General features: G+C 38.3%; 1 protein-coding gene across 6 annotated transcripts in view; it reads left to right on the forward strand.

Moving 5' to 3' along the window:
• sdk1a (sidekick cell adhesion molecule 1a) overlaps window positions 1-16,177 on the forward strand; it is a 352,985-nt gene that overhangs the window by 235,707 nt on the left and 101,101 nt on the right. For 4 of the 6 annotated variants that reach the window (XM_079864734.1, XM_079864735.1, XM_079864736.1 and 1 more), the window contains exons 6-8: window positions 9,195-9,221; window positions 11,446-11,557; window positions 12,401-12,591. In XM_079864734.1, the coding sequence (XP_079720860.1) occupies window positions 9,195-9,221; window positions 11,446-11,557; window positions 12,401-12,591 (330 nt within the window). The remainder of the gene's footprint in view (window positions 1-9,194; window positions 9,222-11,445; window positions 11,558-12,400; window positions 12,592-16,177) is intronic. The other 2 variants (XM_079864738.1, XM_079864739.1) reach the window with 1 other exon arrangement.

Raw genomic sequence — 16,177 nt, forward strand, 5'->3', positions numbered from 1 at the left:
TGAAGAGTTACAGTGACATGAATACAGCTTGGTTGGCTGTGTCGTCGACGACACATCCGGTTTTAAAGGGTTAATCATTTAAAAAACAGTTTACAACATCCAGCAGCACAATGAACTCTTTTTGCCCAGCTAAATAATAACTGGAGACTCCTGATACCAAAAGCCTTGCACATTCAAGCTTAGAATGGTTATGCACGCTATTACGTTAAAAATGTATAATTTCCATGGGTCTAGTCTACTCTTAACATCTGTTTTTTTTATGTTTGAATCAGGCTTTCTCCGTTGGAGAAGAATTTGCCAGTGGCGCTGTCACAAAAAACAACGGTCCAAGAAATATTCCTGTATTGCAGGAATATAGTATTGGTACTATGTGCTGCTATAATTTGGATAAACTAAGCTGAGCTCTAGAATAATTATATAGTCTCTATACCTAATCATTGTTAATTATTTTTTATATAAAAAAACAAACAAACATATCACTCATAAAAACATTCAGTAAACGTAGCTGTCAGCTCCTAGGGCCTTCTTCAGGGCATCACTGTTGTAAAACTAAAGCAAAGTTGTAACACAATCACATTATATACAGTGCCCCCCCCCCCCCACACACACACACACACACACACACACACACCCCACACACACAGTGCACTTTATTTTCCTGTTCCCTATGTTATGTACTTATTATAGTAACTGGGTAATAACAAGGTACTAACCCTGAACCTACCCCTAAACCTAACCTTAAGCCAATGTAGTTACCTTATATTACCTAGTACTTTCTTAGGTAAGTACACTGTAAAATACATGTAAGTGAACATACTGTAAAATAAAGTGTAACCATTTTATAGTTCTAACATACACCTTCTGGTGCTACTTGGACACGTCATCAGTGATGAACTAGGGGTCAGCAGGTGTTTCGGGTCTTTAATCAACAGACACCCTCGCCCGGGTTGGACACTGCCGGGACTTGCGCTCATTTGCCTCCTCCAATCTGTCTTCCCAGGGGACAGTAAGCTCCACTATGACCACCTGCTTGGTCAACTCTGATCTTATCACCACGTCTGGGCGGAGTGAAGTGGACGTGATGTGATTCGGGAACTTGAGCTGCCTTCCCAGGACCACTTGAAGGTGCCAGTCTCTTGCATTGGCGAGGAGCCCACCTGGGGAGCATGGCTGCTGATGTGCCTTCTCCCCAGCTCTGACAAAGGAGATGGTTTGCTTGGAGGGATGCTGACTCTTACTGCTCTGAATCACTGCTGTGATTATATCTGCCAAAGCCCTGAGGACCTGGTCATGTCGCCAACGATGCGCAGTGGTTCAGAGCTCCACAACTCTGCCCAGGTTATCTTGCGCTTCTCGGCGTTCTCCCACCTAGTCTAGGTGCCTTGCTGTTGCATACTGACCATTTTGGTCAGGCTGTCTTCCTCCACCTCTGCCCAGGCCTGCATGTCTCACCGCCACATTGCCAATCAGGACACCATGCCTCAGCCATGCCTCCGCTCTGTCCACCACTTCCTGTGCCTGCCACTTCCTTTCTATCTTAACACAGATTCCAGCTGAGGAGACTTTGGCATCGGAGGAATCTTGGTACATCAAGACCTCCCGGGCACGTGTGACCTTGAACTCCTCGGACAAGCTGCTGATGGGAAGCTGCAGCTTGGTGGAATGGCCATAGAGGGCGATGTTACTTATGAACCGTGGGAGCCCTAACCACCTCCTGAGGAAATGACTGATGGTTCTCTCCAGTGCTTCTACCGTTGTCATGGGTACCTTGTGCCTTGGCAGGATTTCGTGCTGGTACATCCAGGTTTTGTACTTTCCTGGAAGCCCCGACTTGTCAACTGCAGTGAGCCAGTTTGTCACGTCGTTTCTGGTTTGTTGGAGAGCGGTTGTGTCCTTCAGGGAGCTGTCAAAGATCTTCCCCAAGCTCTTGACTGGTCTTTCTGTTACTGATGGAATGTGTGACCCCTCCAAGGTAAAGCGGAACCGATCGGCCACTTTGCCTTTCTTTAAGACTATGGACCTGGACTTGGCTGGCTTAAAACTCATCCTTGCCATTGGAGCCCCTGAAGAAGCCATCTGCACCCCGGAACTGAAGCTGCTGTCATGGTAAGATCATCCATGAAGGCTCTTATGGGTGGCTGCCGAGTACCAGATCTAGACATGGCCTCTACATTCCACCTCTGCTGATTTGACGATCATGTTCATGGCTTGAGCGAAGAGTGGTACCGAGATTGTACACCCGGTAATATACAGTAATACCCTTCTCTAGCCGTTGCCTGGCAGATGTTACCGTTCCTGATGGAACTCTCAATCTGAAACTGCTGTAGTAGTCCAGAATGATGTTGCGGATCGTCTCTAGCACAATGATTATATAGTATTGATATTTTGGTATATTTTTCTCTGTTTATTTTTTGCTGGTTTTAGTCTAGTAAATCTATATGCATTTTTAAGGGTATTTTATTCTTTTTAATCGTTTTGTCGTTACATCAGTAGACCATTTCTTTTCGGTCTATTATTGACTTGTTATTTTATTTCATTCTTCAGTTACCTGAATGAGCTGGCAGAAACTAGAAGAATCAAAGGAGCTAACACTGAAAACGCCTCTGATGCTGCCCAGTCTATGATTACAAATGGCCTGGATGCAAAGATGGAGAACGTTTGGTTTCACCTGATACAAGCGCACAATCTCACAGAGTTGTCTTTGTGATGCATAAATGTGATTGCAAAAGATCCCAATGTGGATCTATGTGCAAACACTTAATTTTCTCACTGAGTACTGCAGAGAAACGAGGACTTGGTAAATTCTATTTACAGAAATAGCCAAAATGTTTTTGTTGTTTTTTTATCAAGGTTCCTAAGCAGTTTGGAAAAGTATGGAATTTGATTGAAGTAATTTCCAGACTCCCTGTGTTTCCATATATACAAACAACATATCACAAAAAAATGAAGAGCAAAGATGTATCATTAAACTGCTGTACTTTTAACTAGTCCATGTCATCATTCTTAAATGTTTTTAAGTGCTTTATTTTTTTTTCTATTAGTCAGGAGTCGTTGAACTTGGCCATGGGTCACCTGGCCAAACGTCTGTCAGTTCCTCCTTAAATACACAAAGTGTAGGTCTTCCTGCAAATGAAATACATAAAGATTTTGGTTTCAATGTACACTGATAGTCATAAAAAACAACAATGTAAAATATATTTTGCCTGCAGGCTTCAGTTTTGAATATTGAACAATGAACATCCTCATTTTCAAATATTTCCTGGACTACTTTCTTTGTGGAGTAAACTTAGTGCCAGGAACATTAATGAAAACTTATTGTAAAGTGTTACCAATGTAGCAATGTAAACAAATAGAATTACTAGTAAAAACCTTAAAATCTTTAGCTGAAAGACATTTATAACGCCCTCAAAACCAACTATTTCAAAGTCATACAACAAAATAGCACTACAGTTCCAGTTATATTGTTACATGCTTCACACAGTAAAGTGCACATTTAAGTCAGTTTGGTGCACCTGGAAGGCTAAAATACACTAAAATAACACACCCATATTGAGTACTCCTGCCCTGAGAGCAGCCTGTAATACACTAAAAATTACAGCGATTTAAACCTATTAGAGTACTCCTGCCCTGAGAGCAGTCCGTAATACACTAAAAATAACAGCAATTTGAATTTATTGAGTACTACTCCCCTGAGAGCAGCGCGTAATACTAAAATAACAGCAATTTAAATTTATTGAGTACTCCTGCCCTGAGAGCAGGGCGTAATACACTAAAAATAACAACGATTTGAACCTATATTGAGTACTCCTGCCCTGAGAGCAGCATTTAATACACTAAAAATAACAGCGATTTGAACCTATATTGAGTACCCCTGCCCTGAGAGCAGCGCAAAAGACACTAAAATAACAGTGATTTGTATCTATTGAGTACTCCTGCCCTGAGAGCAGCGAATAATACACGAAAATAACAGCGATTTGAACCTATATTGAATACTCCTGCCCTGAGAGCAGCGCTAGGGTGGGAGATGTATCATTTTGACCGTTGAAAAGTCGCAGAGATTTGAACGAGTTCTCATGTTGCATATCAATTTCACAGACAGCGAGGTAGCATGTTTTTCATCAGTTACCCCCTCAGCAGCTTTGTTGCGGTCGACTGATGAAACAGTTGAATCAAAATGCATACAATACGATATTTAGACGATGATTATTAGTTCTGTGCATTTTAATGTTCGCTGATTATCTTAATAAACGTTAGAGAATGCTGAATTTTAACAAAATATATAGTAAATTTACTCACCTTGAAATAAACGTGTTCTCCCACGAATATCTGTCTTTGTCTTGTAGTCCTGACTAATGGTGCGTTCAAGTCATCTTGTATAGATCGTATTTACGAGTTGAACGCACTTGAACGCCACCACAATGTTGTAAATACCAGCGGGGAGCTCAGGATTTTCTCTAAGCCCCGATCTTTACGAGTTGTGGGCGTGTCACTGAGAAACATGGCGGAATACCACAACACTTAAAGGTATTTAACAGTGATATTGTCAGGCTTTTCTATTTACAGCGCAGTAAGCTAATTACCTGCACAGAATATGATGGTATTATAATATAACAATGCAACATGTAACGATAAAGTTGTCAGTGGCTTCATAAATTAATTAAAAACATTAAAAAACAAAGTACACGTGATGCACATTTCTTTGTTCTTCATTTTCTAGTACAAGAGTTTAAGAACCTTATTGTTTTTTTGTGTAATTAATTAAGAGAAAGTACTCTGCCATCTTACTTGAACGCACCTGCCGTCATATACACGACTTCCCACCTCGGACGTATGACTTGAACGCACCATATATCCCTCCGCACGTTCAAATGTCTTAACCCCGCCTTTGCTTCAGTTTCATTGGTTGAAGCTGTTAACCAATCATTTTCCTTTCTGCCCTCAGACCATTTTTGAGTAAGTAAAACTCCCTTCTGCTTTGAGGTTCTGCCTCCCAGTTGGGGGAAACAATAAAAGTGCATGTCTGAAATGCGATACTCAAAGAGAGCAGGGTTATGCTCAGGCTAACTATGCCACATCCCACACCTGCCTTGTGCTACCTGATCACAATTTCAGAGAGTTGGTAACAAAGTTCCTTTAAAAAAACCTATACCTCCACACCAGCTCTTAGATTTAAGGGGCTGTCACTTCAGAACAGTGTAAACCATGGTGAGTGGGAGCTTGGATATATATCCCAGTTCTGCACATTCACTCTCATCTTGTGCAACCTTTACCGTTCTAACAGGCAGATCCGTGGTTTGGCAGAACAGACGTTTGGCAAATATCACATTAATAGCATCTAACTCAGGATTGCATGGCTCTTTGCAGGTGTGACTAGCTCAGAGGCTTGCATTGATATTGTTGTGTTATCAAAGACAGCTCACAGTGTTTTTAGTCCTCTTTGAAGGGATAGTTAACCCAAAAAAGTTATATCACTTATATATTTCCAAACAAGATTGTTCCGTCAAGTGAGTCCTGAACAAATCATTTTTTTCAGGGTTCTTATCGTTTAGAATCTTTAAATTACTCCATTCTTCTGTTATTCTAGTTTACCTTAAGTTTGTTTCAGTTTAGTTGTATTTTTGTTTGTTGCTACTTCTATCGTGTGGCTTTTTCATGTTTAATCAAGGCAAGACCATGTTTTTTTTATACACCATTTATATAAAGCTTAAATTAGTCAGTGGCTAGGGGTGTAACGATACATGTATTTGTACCGAAGATTTTCGGTGCAGGACTTTCGGTTCGGTATGCATGTGTACCGAATGATTCCAGTGTTGTTTTAACCACTGCACATGTGGAACTTCCTGTAAGCAGAACATAATTTCAAACTCCCAAGTTTCAAGACAATATCGTTTATATCAATATACTTTGATGTTTCGAATCCCCCCCCCCCCCCCCCCCGCCCCCCAAAAGTTATTTTTGTTTTTTTTAATTATGCGAGATTTTTTATTTCAGGTAACGAAAATGTTTTAGTGTAGTTTTCATTTTAGTTTTTGTTAACAATAATGACTTATTTCGATGTTGGAATATAGCAATTAAGCCATATGGATCACTTTTGTGAAGCTGTTTGTCCTTTTTGGAGCTTGAGAGAGGTAATAAACTGTCTTTATATGGAAAAGCTGAGTGTGAGTCTGGTTTCCAAAGGAAAAGGAAAACTGTTTGGGCCAGATTTACTAACAGCTTGCGCCAGCACAAACCCTCTTTTGGCATTAAAAAACTGCTGTCAGGATTTACTAAGTACACGCAGTGAAAAATTAGCACTGAAAAGGCGTGGACAAGGTTGTTTTTTACGGCTGACCTTATTGCATATGCATTTGTAGGAGTTTCCATTTCAGACGCAAAATCCATGGGAGGAGAGTATTTAAATGAGTCACGCAAGGTGATTTACTAAGGTTTGCGCTAGTCAATTTACTGGTATTTGCACCATTATTTACTGCCCAAAAAAAGCACGTCTTAAACCAGATGCTAATTTGCGCTGCTCTTGGTAGATTGCGTTGGTCATTATGGAAATGATCCGGCTGCATCTGTGTTCTTTAATTTGTGCGTCGTCAGTACAGTCGCGCAGAACTTTTCACTCCCATCAGGTCTTTTTTGGAATTGTGCTCTCATGCTGATTTGCCCTGTAAAGTAAATCTGGCCCTCTATGTATTTGTAACTACATGAGAATGAGGTTGTTGTTGTTGGATTTTTTTTTTTTTTTTTTTTTTGCTGAACTGTCCCATTAATCCTCATGAGCTTGTCCTGTTTTGACAGACCACATTGAATGAGTGAGCATGTTGCCTTAGGTGTTAGATGCGAGAAAGAGGGAGTGAAGGCCACAGTAGTGTCTGCCTGTGAAGAGATGCCAAACAAACTAACAATGAATATGGATCAAGCCCTCACACACGCAAAGCAGTCTGGGACACCAATCCTGTTCAAATCCATTTATGTGGAGTCTGTCTAAATAGGACCTGAGAGCCAGCTTCTAACCGCAGGGCCTCAGGGACAACCCAGTCCCATCACCCCCTCCTCACCTGGCAAAACAAGTAACAGAACACAGTCAGAACAAGCCCACGAGGAACCAAACCCCACCGTGTGCTATTGACAAGCTCTGGAATAGCCTCAGCTCTATCTTTATTCACCAGCTAACACCTGCCAGCAGTTCACCTTAACATAGAACTAGCATGCTGGAAACCGCACTTCAAATCAGAAGTCGCACATCTGCTGTCAGCATGAGGTGTGGATGAGGTCAGAGCAACAGAATTGCTGTTGTTTGGGAAGTTTCTTTTTTGGGGTCTGCGTCTGTTACAGGGCACGACCGAATGTTGTCTTCAGTTATTTGTAATATTTATAAAGAAAAATACCCCCATAGAGTATAAATTATGCAACAAGCATGAGAATAAGCCTTCCATATGACGGTTGGTTCATTTTCTTTTTCCCTGGGGTTCCTGATGTCAATCCCCGACCTCCTATTCCCAGGTGCCAGTCGTTCAGAGGCACGAGCGCTGCTAGAAATCACACGTCTGTCCTCGGCATGCTGGTGGATCGCTGCTGTTTGCCTCCATCTTCTTTTTTTAACGACGACTCACAACGTCCGTCGTCCATGCTAAACCTACCATGTGACAACACAAAGGAAATATTTGTCTCCTAGGCATTATCTACAAATGCACATATTTTCTTATATTTTCTCAGCTGTGTTGTGTGGACGCCCGGTTTGTGTGACAATACCTTCTGAAGAAACTCCTACATGTGCCTTGAAGTTTCCCCAGTCCCTGAATCACTGAATATTTTATAGCTTTAGTGTATTTTTTGCCTGTCAATCTGCCAGCTGTTTCTTTCTTTCTTTCTTTCTTTCGTTTTGTGTGTGTGTGTGTGTGTGTGTGTGTGGTATCAGATCACCTTTTCACGCTTCATAGGAATTCATTAGGCATTGTGTAAATTAAGGCGACGACAGATTTAGGGGAGGAAAACAAGGACGTCTTCACCCCTCTTCTGCTATTTATCGTCTCTGCCCAATTCTCTCCATACTTGAAAAAGCTGTTCTGGCATGTTTCTCCACATCTCAACTGCAATTAACTGTAGGTCATGTACTTGTACATTATCTCTATTTGCGTCTCAGGGTTGCTGTGCTGCTGTAAAAAACAGACCCAAATATAGAAATGCATATAGATTGTCATTGTGCACTGTGAACCTTTTTAAATCCTGTTTTGAATATATTATTAAATCTCATTTTTACATTTCAGTAATTACATAGTTGTTTTTTTTCATACCGAATATTGGTGTTTCTTCTACTTTGGCTACTTATCCATGTTCCATGAGTAGATTTAAATTAAAACCAAAATATTTCAAACTTTTCTGTTTATTAGATTAGGGTCACAATAAAACTGACTTGATTTTTTTTATATATATATATATATATATATATTATTTTGCTACTTTTCAGATGTCTTGAAATATGGATATGGATGGATTATAAAAATAGTTATCACACTGAATTAATATTTGTGTGTGTGTGTGCGTGCGTGCGTGCGTGCGTGGTTGCGTGCGTGCGTGTGTGTGTGTGTGTGTGTGTGTGTGTGTGTGTGTGTGTGTGTGTGTGTGTGTGTGTGTGTGTGACATTTCCATTCAAGCTGTGTTTTTGGTAAATTGTGTAAAAAAAAAAAATTGTATAATGTATAATTGTGTGTATTGAGTTTACATGAAATGTTAGATATGAAATCAGCATTAGAAAGACAAAGAACTTGTTTTATTTTATTCCAGCATTTTATTCCAAAAATGTTAAAAAATCACTTCCTCCGCCATAATTTCCATCACAGAATGATAAGAAATTCATTGCATAATTTAAGATTTGGTATAAATGACAATGTGGTAGGGATTTTTACGAAAACAACTGTTAGTGGACAAATTAAGCTAAAGAGATTGTGCCATAAGACCAACATTGCCCATAGTTGAAGAAACACCCATATATAAGTTTAATATGATTTACACAAGTAGGAAATGTTCCTAGATCCTGAAACAACATTCCTGTTGACCAGTCAGCGTTTTTTTGGGGGGGTTAGGCCCTGTTGATGCCATAACATTCCCTACTTGTGTGAATAACACTGTGCGTATACAGCATACTGTAAATTCACTGTTATGGCTGGTATTTGTCCCCTTTTTTTGCCTTTGCTGCCGGACAGTGAACAAGAAGTACCGTGGATCACATGGTAAGATATCTCAGAAAACCAAGTTCAAACCCACACCAGTGGAGAACATTTGTTTTTAACTTGTTTTATCTTGTTTTTATGCACTAACTAAAATACATGAACAAGTCTGTAAAACCATTAGTGCCATCTTAACACACAGCTCTGTTCTCCTATGAAATGTCTTGGAGTTTACAGCTAATTCAATGAAATGGCGTTTCCAGCTTTGTGGATAGCAACATAAAATACACATTCCATATTCAACTTAAAGGGATAGTTCACTCAAAAGTGAAAATTATGCCATCATTTAAATGATTTTTTGGTGAACTATCCCTTTAATGCAACATTGTATGACAAAATCATTGCTACTGTAGTAACACAAAGTATTACTTTGACTCAAACCCATGACTAGCTATTCAAAGAACATAATCTGCAGCCCAAGAACAGTCATAATACAGTTACTTGAATTTGAGCCTCAGAAGAGATAACAAGCATACACTGAAAATGAGATAATGTAACCTAATATTCATAAACTAATATTATTCACACATATATATATATATATAGGATGAAGTTTATTTGTCCAGTGGTGATCATGTGATAAAAAGAGGGAATTGGGCTGTTTACCGCATCCCTGATGAATTTAGTACGATTATTACCTCCCATGGCCACAGGTGAGGCAACTTATCCATTGAAGCAGAAGTAGGCAGCCAGAGGATCCCCTGAAACAAGCTTCACGCCTCACATATGATAACACTGCAGGATTTTCGCTCTTGCCTCTCCAAAAACAAATATGAGTCTTCTAATAATATCTTAGTGTATTGCAAAGAGTTGCCCCATCTGCAAATACAGAGAGAGAGAGGGAGGGAGGGAGGCCCATGCGCCCCATGCAATCTGTTTCCAACACGAAAGCCCGCTGGAGACTTGGTTAAAAGAAACACATTCCTATTTACAATATGTTTGAGATTTAACTGAAATTAGCATTACATCTGTGATTTGTGAGAATTCTAAGGAACTTTAAGGCATTTATGGATGTTTTCTATGCTTCCTTCTCATTGAAACATTTGGTTCAGTCCACATGGTGTTTATGTGGCACAGAGAAGTTTGTCTTTTCTGTGAAGAAATACTTCAACCTTGCAATATTGTAATATTTGCTGGAATTGTAGCCCAAAGTACAAACATAAATCATAAAGCGAAATGCAATCTTTAGCAGTGACCTTTAATATTCTTTTTGTGAATATTAAAGGTCACTGACAATATTCAGATTAAAGCTTGGCCAATTTTTCAATTAAACCATTACATTCGGTTCCCTACATTCTGAATATGTGCTTATGACCTCTGTATGCTCCTTGGCATATTTAATAAGTCACATCAGATGCTAACTGTAATTGGAGCGGCCCGTCCCTTTTTGGACTTACTACGGTATCGCATGAAGTTACTGACAAGTTCCAATTTTTGAGCTAGGCAGCTCTTTCATGCATTTCGTCAACTTCGACATCAAAGGCTTGATTCTGGCATTCGACTTAGTTATTTAAATCCTCATTATCATAAGATTTCAATATTTTAGACATTCTCTAATTTTCCTCTGGATAGAATGAAGCTGATTTAATAGGCAGTATTTAATTTTTCACTATTAGACGAGAGATGTGCTTGGGTCGTTTTAAAAATGTAAAAAGCATATTTTCATGCAAGAATGACTTCGCATAACAGCCGGAGGAGGGGGTGGGGAGGAATCCCACCGTTTGGAGCATGTTGCAGGACCACTGCCAACAAATAAATTATTCAAATTAGTCTGTGTCAGGCAAGCATAAAACATAAAGAGCTGAACTCTGTCTTTTGTCTTTTTCTGAGTGGTAATACCACAAGTCCACGGCTGTTGGCTGATTTAGTAAAGATCCCACTTTATGTTTTCCATTAAAAAATCTGTTGTTTTATATTATTAACTTAAAATTGGGGACATAACTGATCATTAATTTAAACACAAATGTATTTTTGATCCTTGCTGAATGAACAAAAAAGCAGCTTAAACCTGCCTAGCCCAGTCAAACTGTTTAGGCTGGGTTTTTTTGATAGGTTTGTGGGGATTTTGGGTTCTTTTGGACCAATCAGACCAGCTAAATCAACTTGGCCAGGCTGAAAGACCAGCAAACCACCTTAGGCTGGTTTAAAACATTTAAAAAAGTTTGTTTTGTAGTATCATATGTACATCTAAAGTGCTTTCTTTTTTTTTAACCTTCTCCCTGGTTAGATTCAGAGGCCCCTGCGGACCCTGTGGCACCAGTCATTGTAATCCCACCCCGAAACACTACGGTGGTGGCCGGGGTCAGTGAGGCCACGCTGGAGTGTGTAGCTAATGCACGGTGAGTGCTGCTATATGGACACACGCTGTTCCCAGCAGCACGCAGTTCATTTGACACTCATTTACCTCGGACAGTTTCACAACCATCAATATTCAGACTGTCTTTCTCCATTTAACCTTCATTTTAAAGCCATTATTATAATAATTGCTAAAGTAACACTTACAGTGCATTGAACGTGTTTTCCAGAAACATCAGTGATCAACAGGATATATACTGTATATATACAGTAGTCAACATTTGAAGTGGATCAAAACCTTTCATCAGTTATACATGAATTTTGAACAATACCCGTTCTTGTCTTAGGGCAGCTTTGAAGAACTTTTTTGATCCACTTCAAATGTTTACTACTGTATATACAAGATTTTAAAGTTGTATGATTTTTTGTAAAGTTTTTGAAAGAAGTATCTTATGCTCACCATGGCTGCATCTGTTTGATCATGAAAACAGTAATATTGTGAAATATTAGTATGATTTCTCTGCAATTATATTCTAAAATGTCATTTATTCCTGTGACGCAAATCAGAATTTTCAGCATCATCACTCCAGTCTTCAGTGTCACATGATCCTTCAGAAGTCATTCTAATATGATGATTTAGTGCTCAAGAAACATTTATTATTATTATTATCAATGTTGATTCTTTAATCTATAAAATGTTGTAACATTATAAATTACTTTACTGTCACTTTTGATAAATTAAATGTGCACTTGCTGAAAATAAGTATTAATTTAAAAAAAAAAAAAAGATAGTATATGCCAGAAAAATGGTTCTACTATCATCTTTGTGACAAGTTCGCAACAACAAAGCTCAGTACATCACATTTTTGCACTGTCGTTCTCCACAGTCCGGTTGAGAAGCTCAATTTGGTGTGGCGAAGAAACGGCGTGGAAGTGGCCAGCGGTGTGGGCTCCTACAGCAGACGCTTGACCATCATCAATCCAACCAGTGCCGATGTGGGCATGTATATGTGCGAAGCCTCACTTTTGGACAGCAGTGTGAAGCCGGCGGAGGCCAGAGCCTTCCTCACTATCACAGGTAAATCACATCGTCCAATAAAAGCTCCATTTCTTCTCTCCGTCACAATGCTTTCACAGCTGTACGTCTGCAGAGAAAATCCACCATCTTAATGGTTCCACTCAGTGGGGAGTGATGAACAGCAAAGCCCTCTGATAGGTATAGCACTACATTACTGCACATAAAACCTCAAATTACACACTGTATTAGCTGAGCTAAGAGCTTTTAGGAGAGCCTCAGGCATTACAGCTATCGGTCACAGCGCTCTATGAGAATATCACCAGGTAATACTAAACATTAGGATCTTCCTGAATACACACCGCTGAAGTGCCATCAGACCTATTTCCAAGTCATCTGATTTACTAAAAAAAACAGAAAGTGCACATGTGTAGTCTTTTGTTGAAATAACAGCGTGTAATTAGATAAATGTTGGAGTTATCATATCTTTAGGACAGCTCAATGCATTAGAAGAAAGTTAGCTGCATCTGTGTGTGTTACATGAATACAATGTTAATTTATAAATAGAGTTAATTGGTACCTAAAGAAGCCATTTCTACCTCATCTGACATGTAAAATTACTTTATCTAATGTAGTCATAGAATGATGTTAAAATAAAAGTGGTCCAATATTTAATATTATTACTATTATTTATATACTCTTATCATTATTAGTGCTGCTGTTGTTGTTATTAGTGGTATAGACACATAAGCTATGATTATTATTAATGATATTAAATAATGAATAATTGTTATTATTATTAATATATGTTACTAAATTATATTCTGTTGTATAATAAAACATTAAAAACAGACTAATAATAACAGTCATTTCTTATGTAATAGAATGAATGTCAATAGTAATAATAATAGTAGTATAATTAATTTTAAAATATTAATATAAGAAATTTGATAAAAATGTAATTAATAAATAATTTTCTTGAACAAATTTTGATATTACTACACAAAGCACATTATTTGGATTAACTGGAGGAAAAAAAAAGAGTAATTTAACTGCAATTGTAAGGCCAGTAACACTTTATTCTGATGGTCCACTTTAGACTTTTTACTGACTAAAAGTAACTTTGCAACTACATGTCAGCTAACTCTCATTAGAGTATTAGTATACTGCTTAACATCTGCTAACACTTTATTTTGATGTTCCCCAACAGACATTCTACGGACTATTAGTAATTTTGCAACTACATGTCAACTTATTCTGTCAACCTGCACCTTAACACCGAACAATAACCTAGGTTAGGTCTATTACAGCCTACTAATATTTTAATGAGTTAGTTGACATGCAGTTGACAAGTTACTGGTAAAATGTCTAAAGTGGACCATCAAAATAAAGTGTAACCATAAGGCCTACTGTATAACTTGTGAACTATATATCATGCCAAATATTAATTCATTGTCCAAATTTGTCTTCGTCTCTTAGCGAGAGATAGCAGCATACAACAAGATTCTCAATTTCTTAATTAGCTGTTCCTGAATGATTTCGCTTTATGTTTTCTCTGATTAATGTTAGTGTCGGGCTGAATTCAGTTTTTCCTGTCTTTTATATTTATATTTAAATATATTTATAGCTACAGTACATATATTTAACACATGCTGAGTACAGGCAGTACTGCTTCTCTGTACAGTTATATAAGGAAACCCATTGAGCTAAACAGCATATTAAATATTTATGCCTCACATCGGTGTCCATTCGAGAGTCCAGCTGACAGGTGTTCTGAACTCCATGTGAAGTCCAATACATATGTATAGACAGACAAATCCGTAACAGGAGGAATATATTACACTAGGCAAGACTGAGTGGATGTGAACTGATTAATGTGGGCTGTCAGTATGGCGCTGCACATAAGTCAGGAGCTTAGTGACTGTTTGGGTGTCTGAATTATATTCAAGATCTCTAAGTATGCATTTATTCATCTGCTTATTTGTGTAAAAAAATGCACTTCAGATTTTTGATGGTCTGCAAGTTTTTCTCAGGAAACATGCATCACAGTTATGTCTCTCAAGCGTAAATCTCTACAATAATATCTCTCTTAAGCTGTACATTATAAGAGATTAATTTCTTGTAAAACTATTAAAGAGATCTATGAAATAGCTCATAGAAAATAAATCAATGAATGTGCTTTCTCGCCCCGATTTCCATGATTAAAGCATCTAAATAACTGATTAAAGGAATAATTTACCCAAAAATGAATAGTTTATTTTCCTTCTTGTCACTCCAAATCAGTGTTATTTTCATTTTCAATGAATAACAACTCAATGGTGCAGTGTGTAATTTCTGCACCACTCCCCTCATCTGCCATTGGACAGACAAACAGATAGACCAGCCCCAAACTCATGCCATTGGTTGAGTCAGTGTTGCTGTTTTCAGACTGATCAGGATACTCAAACAAACAGTATTTTTTAAACAGTAATTGTAACAGAGTGTTAATACTTTTTAGGAAAATCAAACTATGAATTGTATACTTATAGTTGATTCTGCATATTAACCTGTACTTTAACATTTTAAAAAAACAATGAGATTAACTGAAATCAAAATCATACCCTCAGGCATACAACAGCTTGTTACTGGGCCAGTACCCTTAACAGGGCAAATTTGTATAATATATATGCCTTAAAAGTATGTATTAGTAACTTAGAGTAGTAATATGTATCATTAAGCTGCTTCTATTAAACTTTAATGGGTAAAAAAAATACAATGTTGTCCCTTTAAGGCAGCCATTCCCAAACTGTGGTCCGCGGACCACTAGTGGTCCGTGAGGGTACTGCAGGTGGTCCGTGGAAAGGCAAAATAAAATATAAAATAAAATTTTTTTATCTTCATTTTACCAGGAAATTCACATAAAAAAAGTAAAAAGAATATGTAGGCCTATATTGATATAACATTTTAATTAAATTGTCAAGTTGTGTGATTACTAAAATAGCCTAGTGGTGTTCGGCCGTGACATTCAAGTTCAGTGCCGTTAGAACAACATTGGTTCGGTGGATAGCAACAGGTTCTCTGAAGAGAAAAGGGCAGAGGCAAATATGTTCTCATTATCACATCACACGCATAGCCTTTAATGGTGCGTTCACACCGGACGAAATTTCGCTTCAAACTTTTGTTTTTACGCTTGTCAATTTCGCTCTTGACGTGCAAATTGATATAAGTGGTCAAGCGTATCACTAGACGCGGCAGGCGCGAATTTGACATATGATCACTTTTTTGAATTTGAGGCGCTATTCGCGTCCGGTGTGAACGCACAGTTAGGCATAGGCAGTTTATATGAAACGAAATGTTGATAAATGGAATGAATAAGGCCTGTTATTATTTTAATTTCCAGTTAGTTTCTTGATCTCGCGTTTCTGAAATGTTTTGCAGATGTGCTGTTAAGTGGACAAACTCAAGCCTAGGTAGGCTACTTTTTGAGGACTTGTAAAACTCTGAAGATTAATAATCCCCTAAAATCGCTATGGAAATAAGCCTGTTGGTCAAATGAACCTGATTATGCCCTCGATCGGGCGCTTGAGTAAATAAATAAATAAAATATGTGGCAGCCATTGTGTGCAGTAAACTTTCTTTTAACAAGCCTGTTGTACTGATGTGATGACCA

This window comes from Squalius cephalus (assembly GCF_949319135.1).
Source record: "Squalius cephalus genome assembly, chromosome: 1".
Classification (NCBI taxonomy): Eukaryota; Metazoa; Chordata; class Actinopteri; order Cypriniformes; family Leuciscidae; genus Squalius; species Squalius cephalus.